Here is a 14,152-nt window from a genome sequence, read left to right as displayed (position 1 = left end):
AGCAAATCGAGCTTTTTTGTTAGATAAGATCATAAGCTAATTAAAGTATTAAAAAAGCAGTTAATTCCAATGCTTTTAATACCTAAGGTCTGGGTTTCTTTGGCATAAAAGGAAGCTTCTCATAGTTACCGACCAAATTAGATGCCTTTTATTATTATTTTTTTTTTATAATAAAGGAATCAGATTTTCTTAGGAGTTAATATATTTATGTAACAGTTCAATGCATGCAATAAGCCAAGATTTATGTGTTCTATCCCAAGAGTGTCTTAGCGCCATTGCTTTCCAATATGTTCAATAGATATTGTACCTTCTCCTGCTTCTCTATGTACGGTCTGTTAAATCACCTTTCTATAGCTAGTAAATAGTTGGCTAACCATTCAAGCAAAATAAATAAATAAATAAATAAAATAGTTGGCTAACCAACCTATATTAGACTTATTTTTTAATACACACTAGAAAAATTGAACTTTACTCTTGTCAAATAACTCAAACAACAATACAAATATAAATTCAAATGAAAATATTAAAGATGTTCAAAAAGTTACATTTACATATCATATGAAATCATTATCTATTTAAAAAATTATAATAAATAAAAAGTGAATTTAATAATATATATCAAATTTACTTTTAACACAGTAATCTCGTATATTTATATTGCAACCTGCTGTCGGTTCAATTTTCTGCTTTATTAATTAAGGCACTCTCTTTTATGTTTCACAAATTATATATATATATTGGTACTTTTTCTTTATGTGCTTTTTGTCAATTTTTCTTGATAATTGCACTTATTTAATTGTCAAGCAGGCTTTTAGAAATTTCTTTTTGTTTTTCTTCACAAGATTGCTTAGCTAGACATATTGTTAATTGCTTAGCTAGACATATTGTTAATACTTTCAATGATTTTACACTAAACTATAGACAACCATAATCTTTATACACCAACCAATTAATTCATTCATGGATATACATATGTTATATTCTTGTAGGAAGTTTCCACATATGTATGCATGACATATATATGGCACTGTGGATGACAACTTTAACCTTAAACTTTGCCAAAATGGTTGTCGGATACATTAACATACATGCATGCATAACTATATAAACATATATCAATTATCATGCATGCAAAGAAAGCCGATGGATGAGGTCATGAAGGGTAATTATATACAATATTCCCTTTTAAAGTCATTATCAGACAATCATATATGGTAATTTGGGAATCAACTACATATATTTATTTTATTTTATTTTCGAACATCTTAATTAATATATTCCCAATTCAAAAAAATAAAAAATAAAGATTATTCTATCCAGAAGACACACTACCCACCACACATGAATTAAGACAATAGCCAAGTATAAATAGACCCATGTTGGAGCTCGAGTTCATCGACCAAAATTTAAAACCTTCAATACAAATAATATTATACACAACATATATATATTTAGATCATATATACGTATGGCTAGTAATACGGGGGCGGCAAATAGGAATAATAGTAATAATATAGTGGGAAGGTTGGTGGAGCAGAAGCCGTTGGTAATATTCAGCAGAAGCAACTGTTGCATGAGCCACACCATGAAGACGCTGATACGTAGCTTCGGCGCAAACCCTACGGTTTACGAGCTCGACGAAATCAGGAATGGAGGAGAGGTCGAGAGGGCACTGCAGCAGATGGGTTGTCGACCAAGCGTTCCTGCTGTTTTCATAGGCCAAGAGTATGTGGGTGGTGCCAGTGAAGTTATGAGTCTCAACCTCCAAAACAAGCTTGCCACATTACTCATTAGAGCTGGAGCCATTTGGATTTGGAATGGATCTGATTAATACTACGACATCCATGATCATCATCATCATCATCATTGTGTACTTCTCCTTATAATATACACCAGGCTTCAAAATAAGGTAGTAGCCTGAGTGAGGGAATACGTGTTTTCTAATTTGCCTTTTGCCTTTGACATCTTCATCATCCTCCTCTTGAAACTTTCTTCAAACACTTACGTTTCAAGAGAAAACTTGTACTTTTTGATTGAGTTTTTATCATAATTAATGTTGTACGTTTCAAGAGGAAATTGATAATTATTTTATCCGATTTGATAGTTTCCTAATTAACTTGTTTTATCTAGTTACATATTGTTAATAATTAATGTGAAAAGCTAGCCAGAGCGATTACATTGATGGATAATCAGGCATCCATGAAAAAAACACGTGTTGCATGGATATTGCTCACATGATCATCATCAACATCATCTTCACTTCCATCGATCATTCACAGACACGAACCAAAAAAGATGGAATAGTGAACCACGTGATGATGTTATAAAGAAGAAAACAACACTTGTCGTACTAAAGATGCTCCACAAACCTAGCTCAGTTTCACTTGCCATGGGGATGCAAATTCCTTTTGTCTTCCACATCATTATTTATACATGTACGAGATTTGAAGAATACTATATATAGAGCTCCCATGGCATATACTGTTATACAAATATATTGTTCTATGATCATTTTTACACATATCTCATCAACTTATGAATAACTAAGGACATAGTTCAATATTATTACCGATCTCAAAAGATTAAATTGATAAAAAATGGATCATTCAGTTTATTTTTCCATCTTTATGTATGTATTTACTTTTAGAAGGAAGTTATTAAGTTTTAAACTTGATTTTAAGAAATAGCTATAGTTCTTTTATTATATTGAATTTATCGCTTCTTTCAAGAATGTAAACAAGATAAGCCCTCATTTTTTTGTTTTTTTAATATTTTTCTTTAATAAACAAAAGTGATGAAAATTTAATATTGTATTATGTATTTTATATATATATATATATATATATACACATACGTGCGTAAGATTGATTAATTCTAATGGTTATCAGATTGTATCTTTTACTGATCTACGTGCGCCAGCTAGAGCAACAAATATAGAACTTAATTTTAGAATCAGAATCATGATACAACTCAAGTTAAATGTCGACCAATGAATATTAAGCACATTGTGTTCGTATATACGAAGGGGTATTCTGAAATTTTTTTTTTTAAAAAAAAAGGTTATATCAGACCATTAAAAGTAAAATTGCACCTTTAATCTCAGCATTTAAGCAACAATCCCGCTACAGCGTGATTGCATGCCCACTATAATGTGGCATAGCCTGTCTTTTTGTGTTAAAAATTTGATTTATACCAACATCTGATGCTGAAAGATGGGTCACACCTATAATATATATGGTGAGCAATATGCAAATTCATCACTATGCCAAAATTATGGTAAGTAAATTATTTTAGAGCTTGCAACTAAGGAAGAAGTTTATAAGCTTTAATCAACAAATTTAATCAATTAATTAATTCGTTAAAATAATTAACAAATTAAATTAGTTATTTCAGCTTCAAACTCTTGATATATATATATATATATATATGTGTGTGTGTGTGTGTGTTTGTATTTGATATTTCATAATCGGAGAATCAAAAATTATCAGATCAAATCATATGTTCGTTTTTTCAGATTAGCTTTTTGCTATATCATATTGAAATCTTGATATTAATAATAATTTGGAACTTTGTACGTAAGAAGAATATTTTGCTTATCTCAACTCTTCTACGACCCTTATATACGATTTAGGAATTTGATTTGAATCTAATAAAAATGATAACATGGCATCTGAATTAATAAACAAACAACTTTATATTCTTTCTAGTAGGTTCTTTTGAATGGACGCTATATGCTGCCCAATCACTGATAATTTCTTTTCTTTATGCATTCACAGAACTTTCATATTTTGCGCCTTGAAAAATTCCCTCAACCTCGCTGCAATATAGTCATTGTTAGTCAATGATGAATATATGAATAATTAATAAAATATATATGCATATATATATAATACAACTTTTAAAAGGGCTTTTCAGAGTGTTCTTAACTTTAGCAGATATTGTTTTATTTCTTGAGCTGTCAAAGTAGAAGTATAGAACATATAATTCAGAAGATTAGCATGCTAATGCTTTTCCACTAAGTATTGGTTAGAATTTGTAGGCAATAGTCAACTTTTGATATATAAAAGGAAAAGGTATAAATAATAGTTTATTGTCCCAATTCTTTGTTGTATGCGGAGATATATATCTGAATGCCTTGCATTTTTTTATCATTATTGTTTTTTATTTTTATTTTTTTATTTTTTATTTTGTGCAACATTGTGAAGAGGAAGATGATAACTTGGTAGGTCTTCAAGGTATCTGCTCTTTTGTTTAGAGAACGAAAAATAAAAAAGTATCTGCTCCTCCTTGTACGGCCATCACGTAGATTTTGTTGCTACTAAATTCTTTCTTTAATATATTTTCTTCTTTTTCCTCCCTTCTTTCTTCTAAAATATTTACTTTTTTTTCTTGTTCTTCTACTGGCTTTCGGTTACTCTTGGACTGAAACAAACTGCGAATCTTTAGCCATTTGGATGACTCAGCTTTCTTTCTCCACCAGAGTTTCTTGATAAGAAATTAAAGGAGGAAATACTGCAAGACTAAATAATGGAAAAGAATATAGTTTTAAAAAAGAAAAAAAAAAATTTAATGATAACATTTTTATTGGTGAATAAAAATAAATAAATAATGACAACATATGTGTCCTTGACATAACTAATACCATGGTTTCTATAATGTACATCCAGATACGAGCTTGCCTAGACTCGCAGTGGCACAGCGTACAAGCCATGCCTGTTAGGATTCGAGTCTTGGGGGGAAGGGGTGGCCTAGCCACAGCACCCCCAAAAAAAAAAAAAAACAAAAAACAAAAAAAATACGAGCTTGCCTGTACAGAGTGGAGATGGCGGAGGGATATTTTAGTCACAGGTCACATCAAAATTTTTTTCTTCTTTTGTTCTTTGATATAGTGAGATCGGAGTTAAAGAAGGTAACTTGATGAGAATCCAGTGACTTTATGATTTAGTAATCGCATAATTTTCTGAACATAGAAACTAAAAGCCGGATAGCAACATTTCAATGCTGTGAGTTGTCAATGATTTTATGGAAAATATTATATGCTTTTTGGCGTAAAAAATATACCTAAATACTTTGATGTCAAGAAAAATAAACGTTAGACAATAGGCACATGGACACTTTGTCTTAGTGAAGAATCAGACATTGATAATGATATAAAGAGAAAGAAAATGCCTGACAAATTAGTTTAATGGATTCTTCAGACATTGATAATGATACAAAGAGAAAGAAAATGCCTGACAAATTAGTTTAATGCATTTTTCAGACATTGATAATGATACAAAGAGAAAGAAAATGCCTGACAAATTAGTTTAATGCATTCAGTTATATGTTTCAAGCAGAGAATATGTCGAGAAGCATTTCTTCCCAGTAAGTTCAATAAAGTAGTTCTCAAGGTATCTGCTCCTTCTTGTAGGGCCATCATGTAGTTTTTCATGCCATTAGGAGCAGATTAGCTTTCACAAGTCCCGTCCAAAATTTTTCCTCTTTTGTTTTGGGTTTTCATTAGATAAACACACGCAAGTGTTCCTTCACTTCTGAATATAATCTTTTAAGATGGGGTTTTTCTGCTCTAAATTTGCATTCCTTCGCCAATTCGATACTGCTCTGCAAACTGTAGCATTCGCCTCACGTACCTCCTCAGCAGAGAACTTGTGCTCTACAATTCCCAATGGCCCCGGCTGCAGTACCTTTACCACGGTTTCCAACTCTTGCTCAAACTGCCTGTTCCATAAGAAACAGCAAAGGATTCTGTAACTGTAAACTTGCACAGATACATAAAGCAAAATTTCAACAGCACAGCTCCACATCTTGGGAAGAAAATTAGCCCCCACTTTCCCTGCTGTTTTAAGTGCCATTATACAAAACAGAGGCCAGGCCATCAAATCATTTTTGGTAAAAAATCTAATTGGTATTCTTTGTTGTGAGATCCTAAAAAATAACCAAACCACACAAATACTTCCAAAAGATATCAATGAAGCCCGTAAAACTCCACAAAAGAAAAAACAGAACAAAAATATGCCTATGAAATTACCGGTATAAAGGAGGAACAGTTCCTTCAGATCAGAATTATGTAAAACTGCTAACGTGGAATTGGGGGTAATCCAATCTAGAATTAGATATCTCAGTTATGAGACAAGGAGCCCTCCCCGGTTTTGTGATAAATTTACTGGTCATATAATAAAATGTTTTCAAAAAAGACAAGCACAAGTTTCCTTTCCTCATTATAATAGTAGCTTGCTAGCGACTCTTATTGAGCAATTCAGATGCAATCTTTGACATCTACTAAACTATCTGACCCTTCTCACTAAACCGCTTAGCCAATGACATGGTCAATCTGCAAAGAAAGCAGCCAAAATAAACTTCAGCTGGTCATCTAGATTACCATTTTGGTATGAATCCTATCAAAGGTCCAGCAGCTTTCTTCCTCAGTTTTGCGGTAATAATGAGGATTTTTTCATTATGAAATCTCAAAAGTGTCCTATGAAATGAGAACTAGAAGGTCTACACAAGTTTCTTCACATTTACTTTCCATTATGCGCGAATAGAGGACAGACCAGCATTAATAAGTAATACACATTACAAATGCTTTTCTCTTTTTTTCTTTGTTCTTGGTTTTTTTTTTTTTTTTTTTTTTTTTTTCGTTTTTTACCCTTCTGTTTTTAAAAATGTAAACTTTGATAGGTTCACCCATGAGATTTCCATTCATATTCAAATCATTCATTATGTAGGTTCACCCATTAGATTTCCATTCATATTCAAATCATTCATTATGAGACAGTTAAACTTTGATAGGTTCACCCATTAGATTTCCATTCATATTCAAATCATTCATTATGAGACAGCTTCCACAGTTTTTATAAACGACCAAAAATAAATAAATAAATAAATGGTAGCATAGAAAGTGAATGAAAGGGGAATAGCCACTTATTTTTTAAAGAAACAGAGAAAGAAGTAAAGGGCCTCTACAATTTTATAAAATTTACTTCAAATTTAACTAGATGGGTTGGAGTAAGCAAGCATAAAACTGTGTAAAGTTGGTATGTTTTTTTCTTTTCCTAGGTCCCAAACAATGACAAATCTAAAAATAACAGAAATACTATTCCAATACTATTATCGCCAAACAAACAAAACATCCATACTGCAAATTCACCTAAGAACCTAAATTTTTTATGAAAAATGATAAAATTTATTAGATGGATACCTGAAAAGCCTAGACGGCAAGAAATTCCCCAACCCAGAAAAATATGTCGGCATCTCTTTTTTTTTTTTTTTTTCTCTCTGTAATTACGCACAGTTTCTTTGTTCCACAAGACCGCTCGAATCGAAACTGAGAAAGTTGATCAACAAGATTATAAGAACTTGATCCAGAAGTTGTTACCAAAGCCCGGAAATGACGCCGTATCAGTCCTCACGGCCGTCGCTTCCGTTTAATCTTTTCAAGGTCTCAGAGTACCTTTTTTTTTCTATTATTATTTGCATTTAGTGGCTAAAAAAAAAAAAAAAAAAACCAACACCGACGTGGTGAACCACCGGCCCATCGACCTGATCCATTGGGCGGAGGCCCATAGCTCATGGCCCATGTAATTATAAAGATTTTATTTTGTGCTTCTGGTCTAATTAAAAAAAAAATAAAAAATACTTGATAGAACTAACTGTGGGTTTTAACTTTTATTCAGAAAGCAGACAAATGATTTAAATTTTTAGTATATCACATAAAATTGTAGACGTTATTTTGTTGGAATCAGAAAGCAAATAACTTTAAAATGACACAAATTTTTTCGGTATCCATTGACAAAACTTAGTGGAAGGAAAAAAAAAAAAAAAAAAAAAAAGAGACATCATGATGAGCCATTTTTTTGAAGTTCATTGGACTCTCTTGCGCATGCTTATTTGCCGTCTCAATAAACACCTACTTCAACTATTTATGACAAAACAACATCTTTGGAAACTTACAATGAATACTACCTACTTGGGACCCAAAAAAAAGTAAAAAAGAAAAAGAAAAAAGGTTAAACACAATCCCATTGGAGTCATTGCATAATTCAGAAAATTCCCATATAGCAGCATTCTTCACTGAATGTGGTAAACAAAAAAGACCCATATGCTGGAAATGACAATATTTTTCAGTCCCATCGAACTGTGATTCACAAGGGGCTTGTACAAAAAGATGATGTTCTTTCCAACTTTTATGATCCACCATGTCCTCCTTTACACAGGCAGTGTATCTGTATATGTATATATGAATAGCAATCTTCATTGATTTTGAAAATTTTTGATAACCATGAGAGGTGAAAGATAATTATGGGATATTTAATCTTTTTTACCCATTTATTTGTACTTTGTATTAGTAACAGTATAGCGATTGACCAATGGGTTTTATGTTCCTGTTATATAGTGTACGACAGATGCCTTCTTGAATAGCTTAATTCCATACTTTTCCTGATTTGTCCTTTCTTGTAAATATGATTCGGACTAGGTTCATATGAATGTCTTTCCATCAAGAAATTACTGCCTACTAGCCTATTGGTTGATTTGCATGATTTTTGTTGCTTAGTAAGTATTTTTGAAGAAACAAGTCCTAGGAAAGACCATAACCAAGACCTGCTCTTTTACTGTACCTCAGCGGTTCCTTGTGGCTACGTAGTTCGATTTTGGTTAATTATGATCAAAACCTTCTTGTCGGTGTGAGTAGAGTCTGTATAAAAATTTGGTTGCATGTGGTGTGCATCTCATTAAATGGTTTTGCCTCTCTAAGATCCGCAGTGGAATGTGTTTTCATAGTCAACAAACAGTGTACATATATGCAAGCAAACCTGTCAAATTGACGGAAACCAAAAGGTCTGAGAGACTCTTGAAAAATGTAAAGTGCACTAGCATTTTGGAGACTTTTCTCTGATATTAGAATATAAGTTTAACTGATTTGTCGGCCTTAAAATACTCCAAAAATGTCAAGAGAGAGTGAATTAATGAGCATAGCAACCAAAAATCAACACTCAAAAAACGAACTATCAACCTGGCATTATAAGCAAATCACACTAATTAGTTATACTATACACTCATTGCTTTTTATTCACACTTGTACAGCATAGTCATGAAACAGAATGCCGCCGTCGCTTCTGAAATGGAAATCGGCTTTCTGAATTTGCCTTTCCACCTCCTATTGGTTTAATACTATTAATCCTGAACAAAGCATTGAGTTTGCTCAATTTTCTGGTGAATGATTTGAATAGCTTGTTTGCAGGATGAGTCTTTACAAGCTCTTGTTTCATAGAAACATGGTCTTTTTCTAAGTCGGTCAGCCTCATTCGCATTCTTGCAACTTCTAGCTTCAGCTCTCGGTTCTCTCTTCTTACTGATGCATAATTGTCTCTAGGAGAAATTGCTCCACTTCCTGCACCACTGCTTGATCTTTGAGGAAACTGACCATTTACTGCCCCGAAAAAGAATTGATTGTGCCCCCCATTCATAGCATTTCTAAGCCTGATTTGCTCAAAGTACAGAACTTGAACTGCCATTTGTACAGGCAGCCTTTCATTCTGTGCTGCATGACTGCATGCTTCCTGGGATAGCTTCTGACAGTCGATGGTTTTGCAGAGGCGGTAGCGTTCTGAGTCCTTGATGTTTGGATGAACCTGTAAATGAAATAATATTTTCATTCTGTCAGAAGCAAAACCTTAGGGATTTTATTACCAGAGAGACAAAGAGAAAGAGGGTTGCTTACTTTGAGGAAAATATCCACGGCTCTGTATAATCCATCACTGACTATACGAGCATGATCTGGAAGTAGTTCTGCAAGTGCTATGACCTTTGGTGGCATTAAGTTTGGGTCTATTGCAACTTCTGCAAGGTAATTGTCTAGCAACTTTGATACTTTGAGAATTGAACTTTGTTTAGGAGAACCAGGACTATCAAAATCATAAACCATTTCACTTTCATCTCTCAAGTGATTATCATCTTCATCTTCCTCATCCAAGTTCAAGAATATGGAAAAGATCCTCACAATAGTATCTATATCATAGATGGTGCTGTGGTTGTTTCCATGTGAATTTGCAGGAATTAGGATGTCTTCAAGAATTGCTTGATCCAGCTGCAGACCGATGCGCCTCTCTAAATCAGATCTGCAAGAAGTAGATGCTGAAGCTGCAATTGCAGTTTTCAACAAACTTGAGAGAAATGCCATTGGTACTGGACTCTTCCTAGATTGTGTTGGTAGCAAACTGACCATTGCTTCAACGAGGACCCTTTGTTTCTTCTGCAACTCCAAATCCAGGAGACTTCCTTTTACCAATTGGGAGTCCCTGACAGCAAGACCCTGAAGAGAATTATGAGCATAGTTTATCAAAATTTTGCTGATCATGTCCTGCTTTAGACCCTTTGATTTTACTGCAGAGAGAACACGTTGGAAGAAATCAAGACTGAGCACAGTAAGCGATTTTCCCCACCAGTCAGCAGGTGTTTCTGGTTCCATATTTGTGACAGCTTTTGTAGGAAAATTATGGTCAAGTTTCAATAATCCAGAAGTGAGTTGCTCTTTGCATGCATTAGTTGCAATTGCATTGATAAGCCTGCTAACCAGGTTGATTTCTTCTGCAATAGGCAAGAGGGTTTCGCAGTGGTGAAGAACAGATATTGATGTAGATATGTTGGGAAGCACCATCTCCTTTAAGTAGGCTTCAACCCTGGTTTCCAAGTTCTTCTCAGCAAACTCTTCAGTCATTTCCAGGAAGTGAGCCGCACAACGGAGCATAGCAACGTTTGATTGTGTTACCTCAACATTTACTCCATAACAGAATTTTGCAGCCAGTTCAAAAGCCTCTGCTCCACCGGGTACATCAGGAAGATTTATGCGTGTAACTTTTGAATCTTTTGCTTCCAACAGCAGTTTCCTTATCCTTCCACTTCGAGAAACAAGAGGGAACTACAAAACAAACACACCAAAAATGACTTGAAGCTATTAGTCAAGTTTTTCTCTGTCTCGAAAATCTTTCTTTATGTTTCTTAAAGATTAAATTGTGAATATTTCATCTGAACTTCCACACAAGCTAATTCTAAATAGAAAACCAATTTTCCAAACCTTACTGCCATAGACACTTTGCAACATAACAGTCACACGTAAGCTTAATAAACAGCCAATTAGTCCCAAGGCTAAGAATCCATATAGTAGTTATAAACTATCCAAACAAGAAGAATTCCCTCACCTTGTGAAGTGCAAAGCTAGAAGTTCCTACTTCAACTGTAAGATCACTAGAAACATCAGAGATTGGCCTGCAGGACATAGAAGTAGAATATCAAAACCTCCTGGAAAAGATATAAAGAAAATCCAAAACAAAGTTGTTTACAATAAATATATATATCTATATACGTGTGTACAAGCATACATGTTATTTGTTGCCAACATATCAAAAACCTTAGAAGAGCTTCTTATCCTGTAAACTTGCATAGCTATACCTATACTATATACACAAAAATCAAGCAACTTAGTTGGGGTTTGTATTTATCTGCAGAGAGAACTTATGGACAGTGTAATCTCCTGGATTAAATGATTCACACATGGATGGCCCCGGTGGGGAAAAAAAAAATGAGGAGCCAATAATTGAGAAATAAGTGAACTGCAGAACAAGGACTTCTTTGAAGCAAAAAGGATTAAATTTAGATCTCCAAAGGGGTTAAAAAAAACAGAGGTTCTGGAAATCTGCAGAACCTTTTGTCTTTTTTTTTTTTTTTTTTTCTGCAGCAAACAAAACAAGTTGGCCAATTTACTGATCCTTTAACATACCAAGTGAACCTATCTGGGTCCCTTGGGATTTATCAGATAGCTGGTGCAGCTTTTGTTGTATTCTACCTATAGATAAAGGGTTTGTCATACTCAATTTACTAGTTGTACAGCTAGTCCCTACTGAATTTTGAGGTCCAATATATTGGTAAAAACGCAGAAAAAAATATAAAAAAACAATAATTGAATGAGGCAAAGATTAATTGTCTTTGAGACTTGAGAGAATGTCGATGGGGCTGTGAGGAATATGACCATTGATGTAGCCCAGTCCCGTGCTGATGTCGTTTTGATACTAAAAAAATAATAATAATAATAAATACAACCTGTCTTCCCAAGTCATTTTCTCACAAGCTTTGAATCTGTGTGGCTTATCAATGTTATGGGTGTGTCATTAACTGTCGTTTTCTTCCATAGGTGTGTATGGGACCTTGGCTTAAACTGATTTAGAAAACGAAAGCCTCTGTTTTAGGAGGGGACCTACCTAAGCTTCTTCATAGACTTTGATATTACTCTGAAAACTTTTAAGGACACAAAATCTTCATTTGTGACACAAAAATGTGATCTCTCTGACTCTGAAAATCGCCCGAAAAAATTTCATGGAAAACGGTGGGCAAAAAAAACCAAGCGCAAGTTGTTTTAGCTGAAGTGAATTGAAACTGTTCGATGCAGATTTTTTTTACTTTGCAATAATATCAACCATTGATGGAAATTAAGACATTGGTTTTTAAAGGAGGAAAAAAGATTTACCATTCTGTGGCATGCCTTATACTGGAACTTGGACGAAACGATCTCTTCCCTGAAATGCTTGGTTTCAATTCACCAACAGTGACAACCCCCATTTATGCCCTCAGAGAACAAAAAGGAAAAAGAGAGAGAGAGAGAGAGAGAGAGAGAGAGAGAGAGAGAGAGAGAAGCCTGTAAAAAACGGATCAGCCTTACAGTTTTCTTTCCACTGAAAACTCTGCAACACCAAGTGTCAAACTAACATGAATGATATATCTTCAGTGTTTTAACAATCCCATCTCTACTTCTTCTTCTTTTTTATATACATATTTTATTTTACTACAAACCAAAAACTGGGTTCATAATTCTGCTGACAGAAAACATTGTTTTAAGGATCAATCTCTCTGTCTCTCTCTCAGTTTGTCTGTCTGTCTGGTTGTTTGTTTTTGTGGGAATAGAAAGAGAAAGCTATTTAGAAAGCCTTGGAGTGAGAAGAAAGTCACATGAAACCATGCAGGTTAAAGGGGTCTTGGAAACTTTAATTGAGTGTTTATTATAATGTGTTTAATCTAAAGTCAAGAAAACCTGTATTACTAGCACTCTTCAACACTTTTCGGTGAAAGGTAGTGTGAGAGGGAATTTAACTTTTTCTTTCAACACGGTTTTTTTTTCTTTTTTTTCCTTCTCTTTTGTTTTGAGAAAATTGCAGGAATCCTGAAGGGTTGCAGTGCTTTTAGGGGGATGTAATCATAGCTAGTGAAAGCTATCTGCAATAAAGATTAGCTTAATTTAATCCTAATATTATGTGTAAAGCTTTGGTAAAGTGGGTATTAGAAGGATGAGTTGGATGACATGATATAATGAGAGCCGCACACAGCACATCAACTTCCTAACTATTTTTATGTGCTAAAATTTGTACTCTAATGTCACCAATAATAAACAATCTTCGTAAATAAGCATCATAGTCAGCAGGAAAAAAAAAATAATAATAATAATTAAAAAAAGACTGAAATATAAATATATGCGCCTACCTTTTAGTGCAAGAAAATATATACATATATATATATATATAGGTATTGCCATAAACATGTGAAATATTATGGAATTGCAAATGCCCCACACTTTTCTCTAGACTAGCACATATGGAAATTAAATATATATATATATATATATATATATGTAGACCCCCATAATGGATTTAAAAGAGTATAAGAAGATCAGAACCATTTATCATCATATTATGGTTTTGCAGAGCTGGTGATTAAGAAAACATATATAAAATCATATCCAAACCAATATATTCCTATATTAATCTAATTCCTATTATTACATACACGTTCTTAGTGAAACAACAGTTTGGATTAATCATAGCCTAAGATCACCCAGATCATGTTTGTAATGATTATCAGATCAATTCCCTTTTTCTAGTGTTGCTGAATGACTGATTATGTATTTTCAAAATATACCATTTAACAGGAAAAAAGTGGATTTTATTCACAAAGCAGCAGGAAAATTTCAAAAATGTAAAAGGAAAAAAGTGTTTGATCAACTGTTAGAGATCATTTCCACCTTATGCCTGCTCCTTTTAAGTCTTGTTTTTATAAAATTTGGGTTTCAGTTCAGGCTTTACTCAAGTCAAACAAAAGGTTCAACACTGTA

At 33.6% G+C, this 14,152-nt stretch overlaps 3 protein-coding genes across 5 annotated transcripts; 1 reads left to right on the top strand and 2 right to left on the bottom strand.

Annotated features, from left to right (window-relative positions):
• Positions 1 to 1,400: 1,400 nt before the first annotated feature.
• Positions 1,401 to 2,096, top strand: LOC107426052 (monothiol glutaredoxin-S1). Its single transcript, XM_016036141.4, has one exon. It carries the CDS (start codon positions 1,469 to 1,471, stop codon positions 1,829 to 1,831), a length of 363 nt encoding a protein of 120 aa, XP_015891627.1. The 5' UTR covers positions 1,401 to 1,468; the 3' UTR covers positions 1,832 to 2,096.
• A 3,109-nt stretch (positions 2,097 to 5,205) lies between these two features.
• Positions 5,206 to 7,456, bottom strand: LOC107406884 (uncharacterized). The gene is made up of 2 exons (XM_016014103.4): positions 7,199 to 7,456; positions 5,206 to 5,718 (listed from the first exon to the last, which is right to left on the bottom strand). The coding sequence occupies exons 1-2, from the start codon at positions 7,249 to 7,251 to the stop codon at positions 5,526 to 5,528; spliced, it is 246 nt and encodes an 81-aa protein (XP_015869589.1). The 5' UTR covers positions 7,252 to 7,456; the 3' UTR covers positions 5,206 to 5,525.
• A 1,527-nt stretch (positions 7,457 to 8,983) lies between these two features.
• On the bottom strand, positions 8,984 to 12,950 carry LOC107426026 (BTB/POZ domain-containing protein At1g03010). Of its 3 annotated transcripts, none has more exons than XM_016036110.4 (4): positions 12,518 to 12,950; positions 11,196 to 11,262; positions 9,719 to 10,915; positions 8,984 to 9,629 (listed from the first exon to the last, which is right to left on the bottom strand). In XM_016036110.4, exons 1-4 carry the CDS (start codon positions 12,607 to 12,609, stop codon positions 9,087 to 9,089), a joined length of 1,899 nt encoding a protein of 632 aa, XP_015891596.3. In that variant the 5' UTR covers positions 12,610 to 12,950; the 3' UTR covers positions 8,984 to 9,086. The 3 variants fall into 3 exon arrangements, with proteins under 3 accessions (XP_015891596.3, XP_015891597.3, XP_048337532.2); XM_016036111.4 differs by lacking the exon at positions 12,518 to 12,950 and adding an exon at positions 11,376 to 11,733; XM_048481575.2 differs by lacking the exon at positions 12,518 to 12,950 and adding an exon at positions 11,446 to 11,733.
• Between the last annotated feature and the right edge of the window lie 1,202 nt (positions 12,951 to 14,152).

Source organism: Ziziphus jujuba, chromosome 9, assembly GCF_031755915.1.
Source record: "Ziziphus jujuba cultivar Dongzao chromosome 9, ASM3175591v1".
In the NCBI taxonomy this organism is placed as follows: domain Eukaryota; kingdom Viridiplantae; phylum Streptophyta; class Magnoliopsida; order Rosales; family Rhamnaceae; genus Ziziphus; species Ziziphus jujuba.
The sequence above is the reverse complement of the archived record's forward strand: the minus strand, read 5'-3'. Positions and strand labels throughout refer to the sequence as shown.

What these genes read in the sequence shown, in the direction of transcription:
- LOC107426052 (XM_016036141.4), top strand. Translation starts at nt 1,469, where the DNA reads ATGGCTAGTAATACGGGGGCGGCAAATAGGAATAATAGTAATAATATA.
- LOC107406884 (XM_016014103.4), bottom strand. Translation starts at nt 7,251, where the DNA reads ATGCCGACATATTTTTCTGGGTTGGGGAATTTCTTGCCGTCTAGGCTT. An exon ending in TTGCCGTCTAGGCTTTTCAG is followed by an intron (nt 5,719 to 7,198) that starts GTATCCATCTAA and finishes CTTATGGAACAG; the next exon opens with GCAGTTTGAGCAAGAGTTGG.
- LOC107426026 (XM_016036110.4), bottom strand. Translation starts at nt 12,609, where the DNA reads ATGGGGGTTGTCACTGTTGGTGAATTGAAACCAAGCATTTCAGGGAAG. An exon ending in CTAGCTTTGCACTTCACAAG is followed by an intron (nt 10,916 to 11,195) that starts GTGAGGGAATTC and finishes TTTGTTTTGTAG; the next exon opens with TTCCCTCTTGTTTCTCGAAG. An exon ending in CCGTGGATATTTTCCTCAAA is followed by an intron (nt 9,630 to 9,718) that starts GTAAGCAACCCT and finishes TTTCATTTACAG; the next exon opens with GTTCATCCAAACATCAAGGA.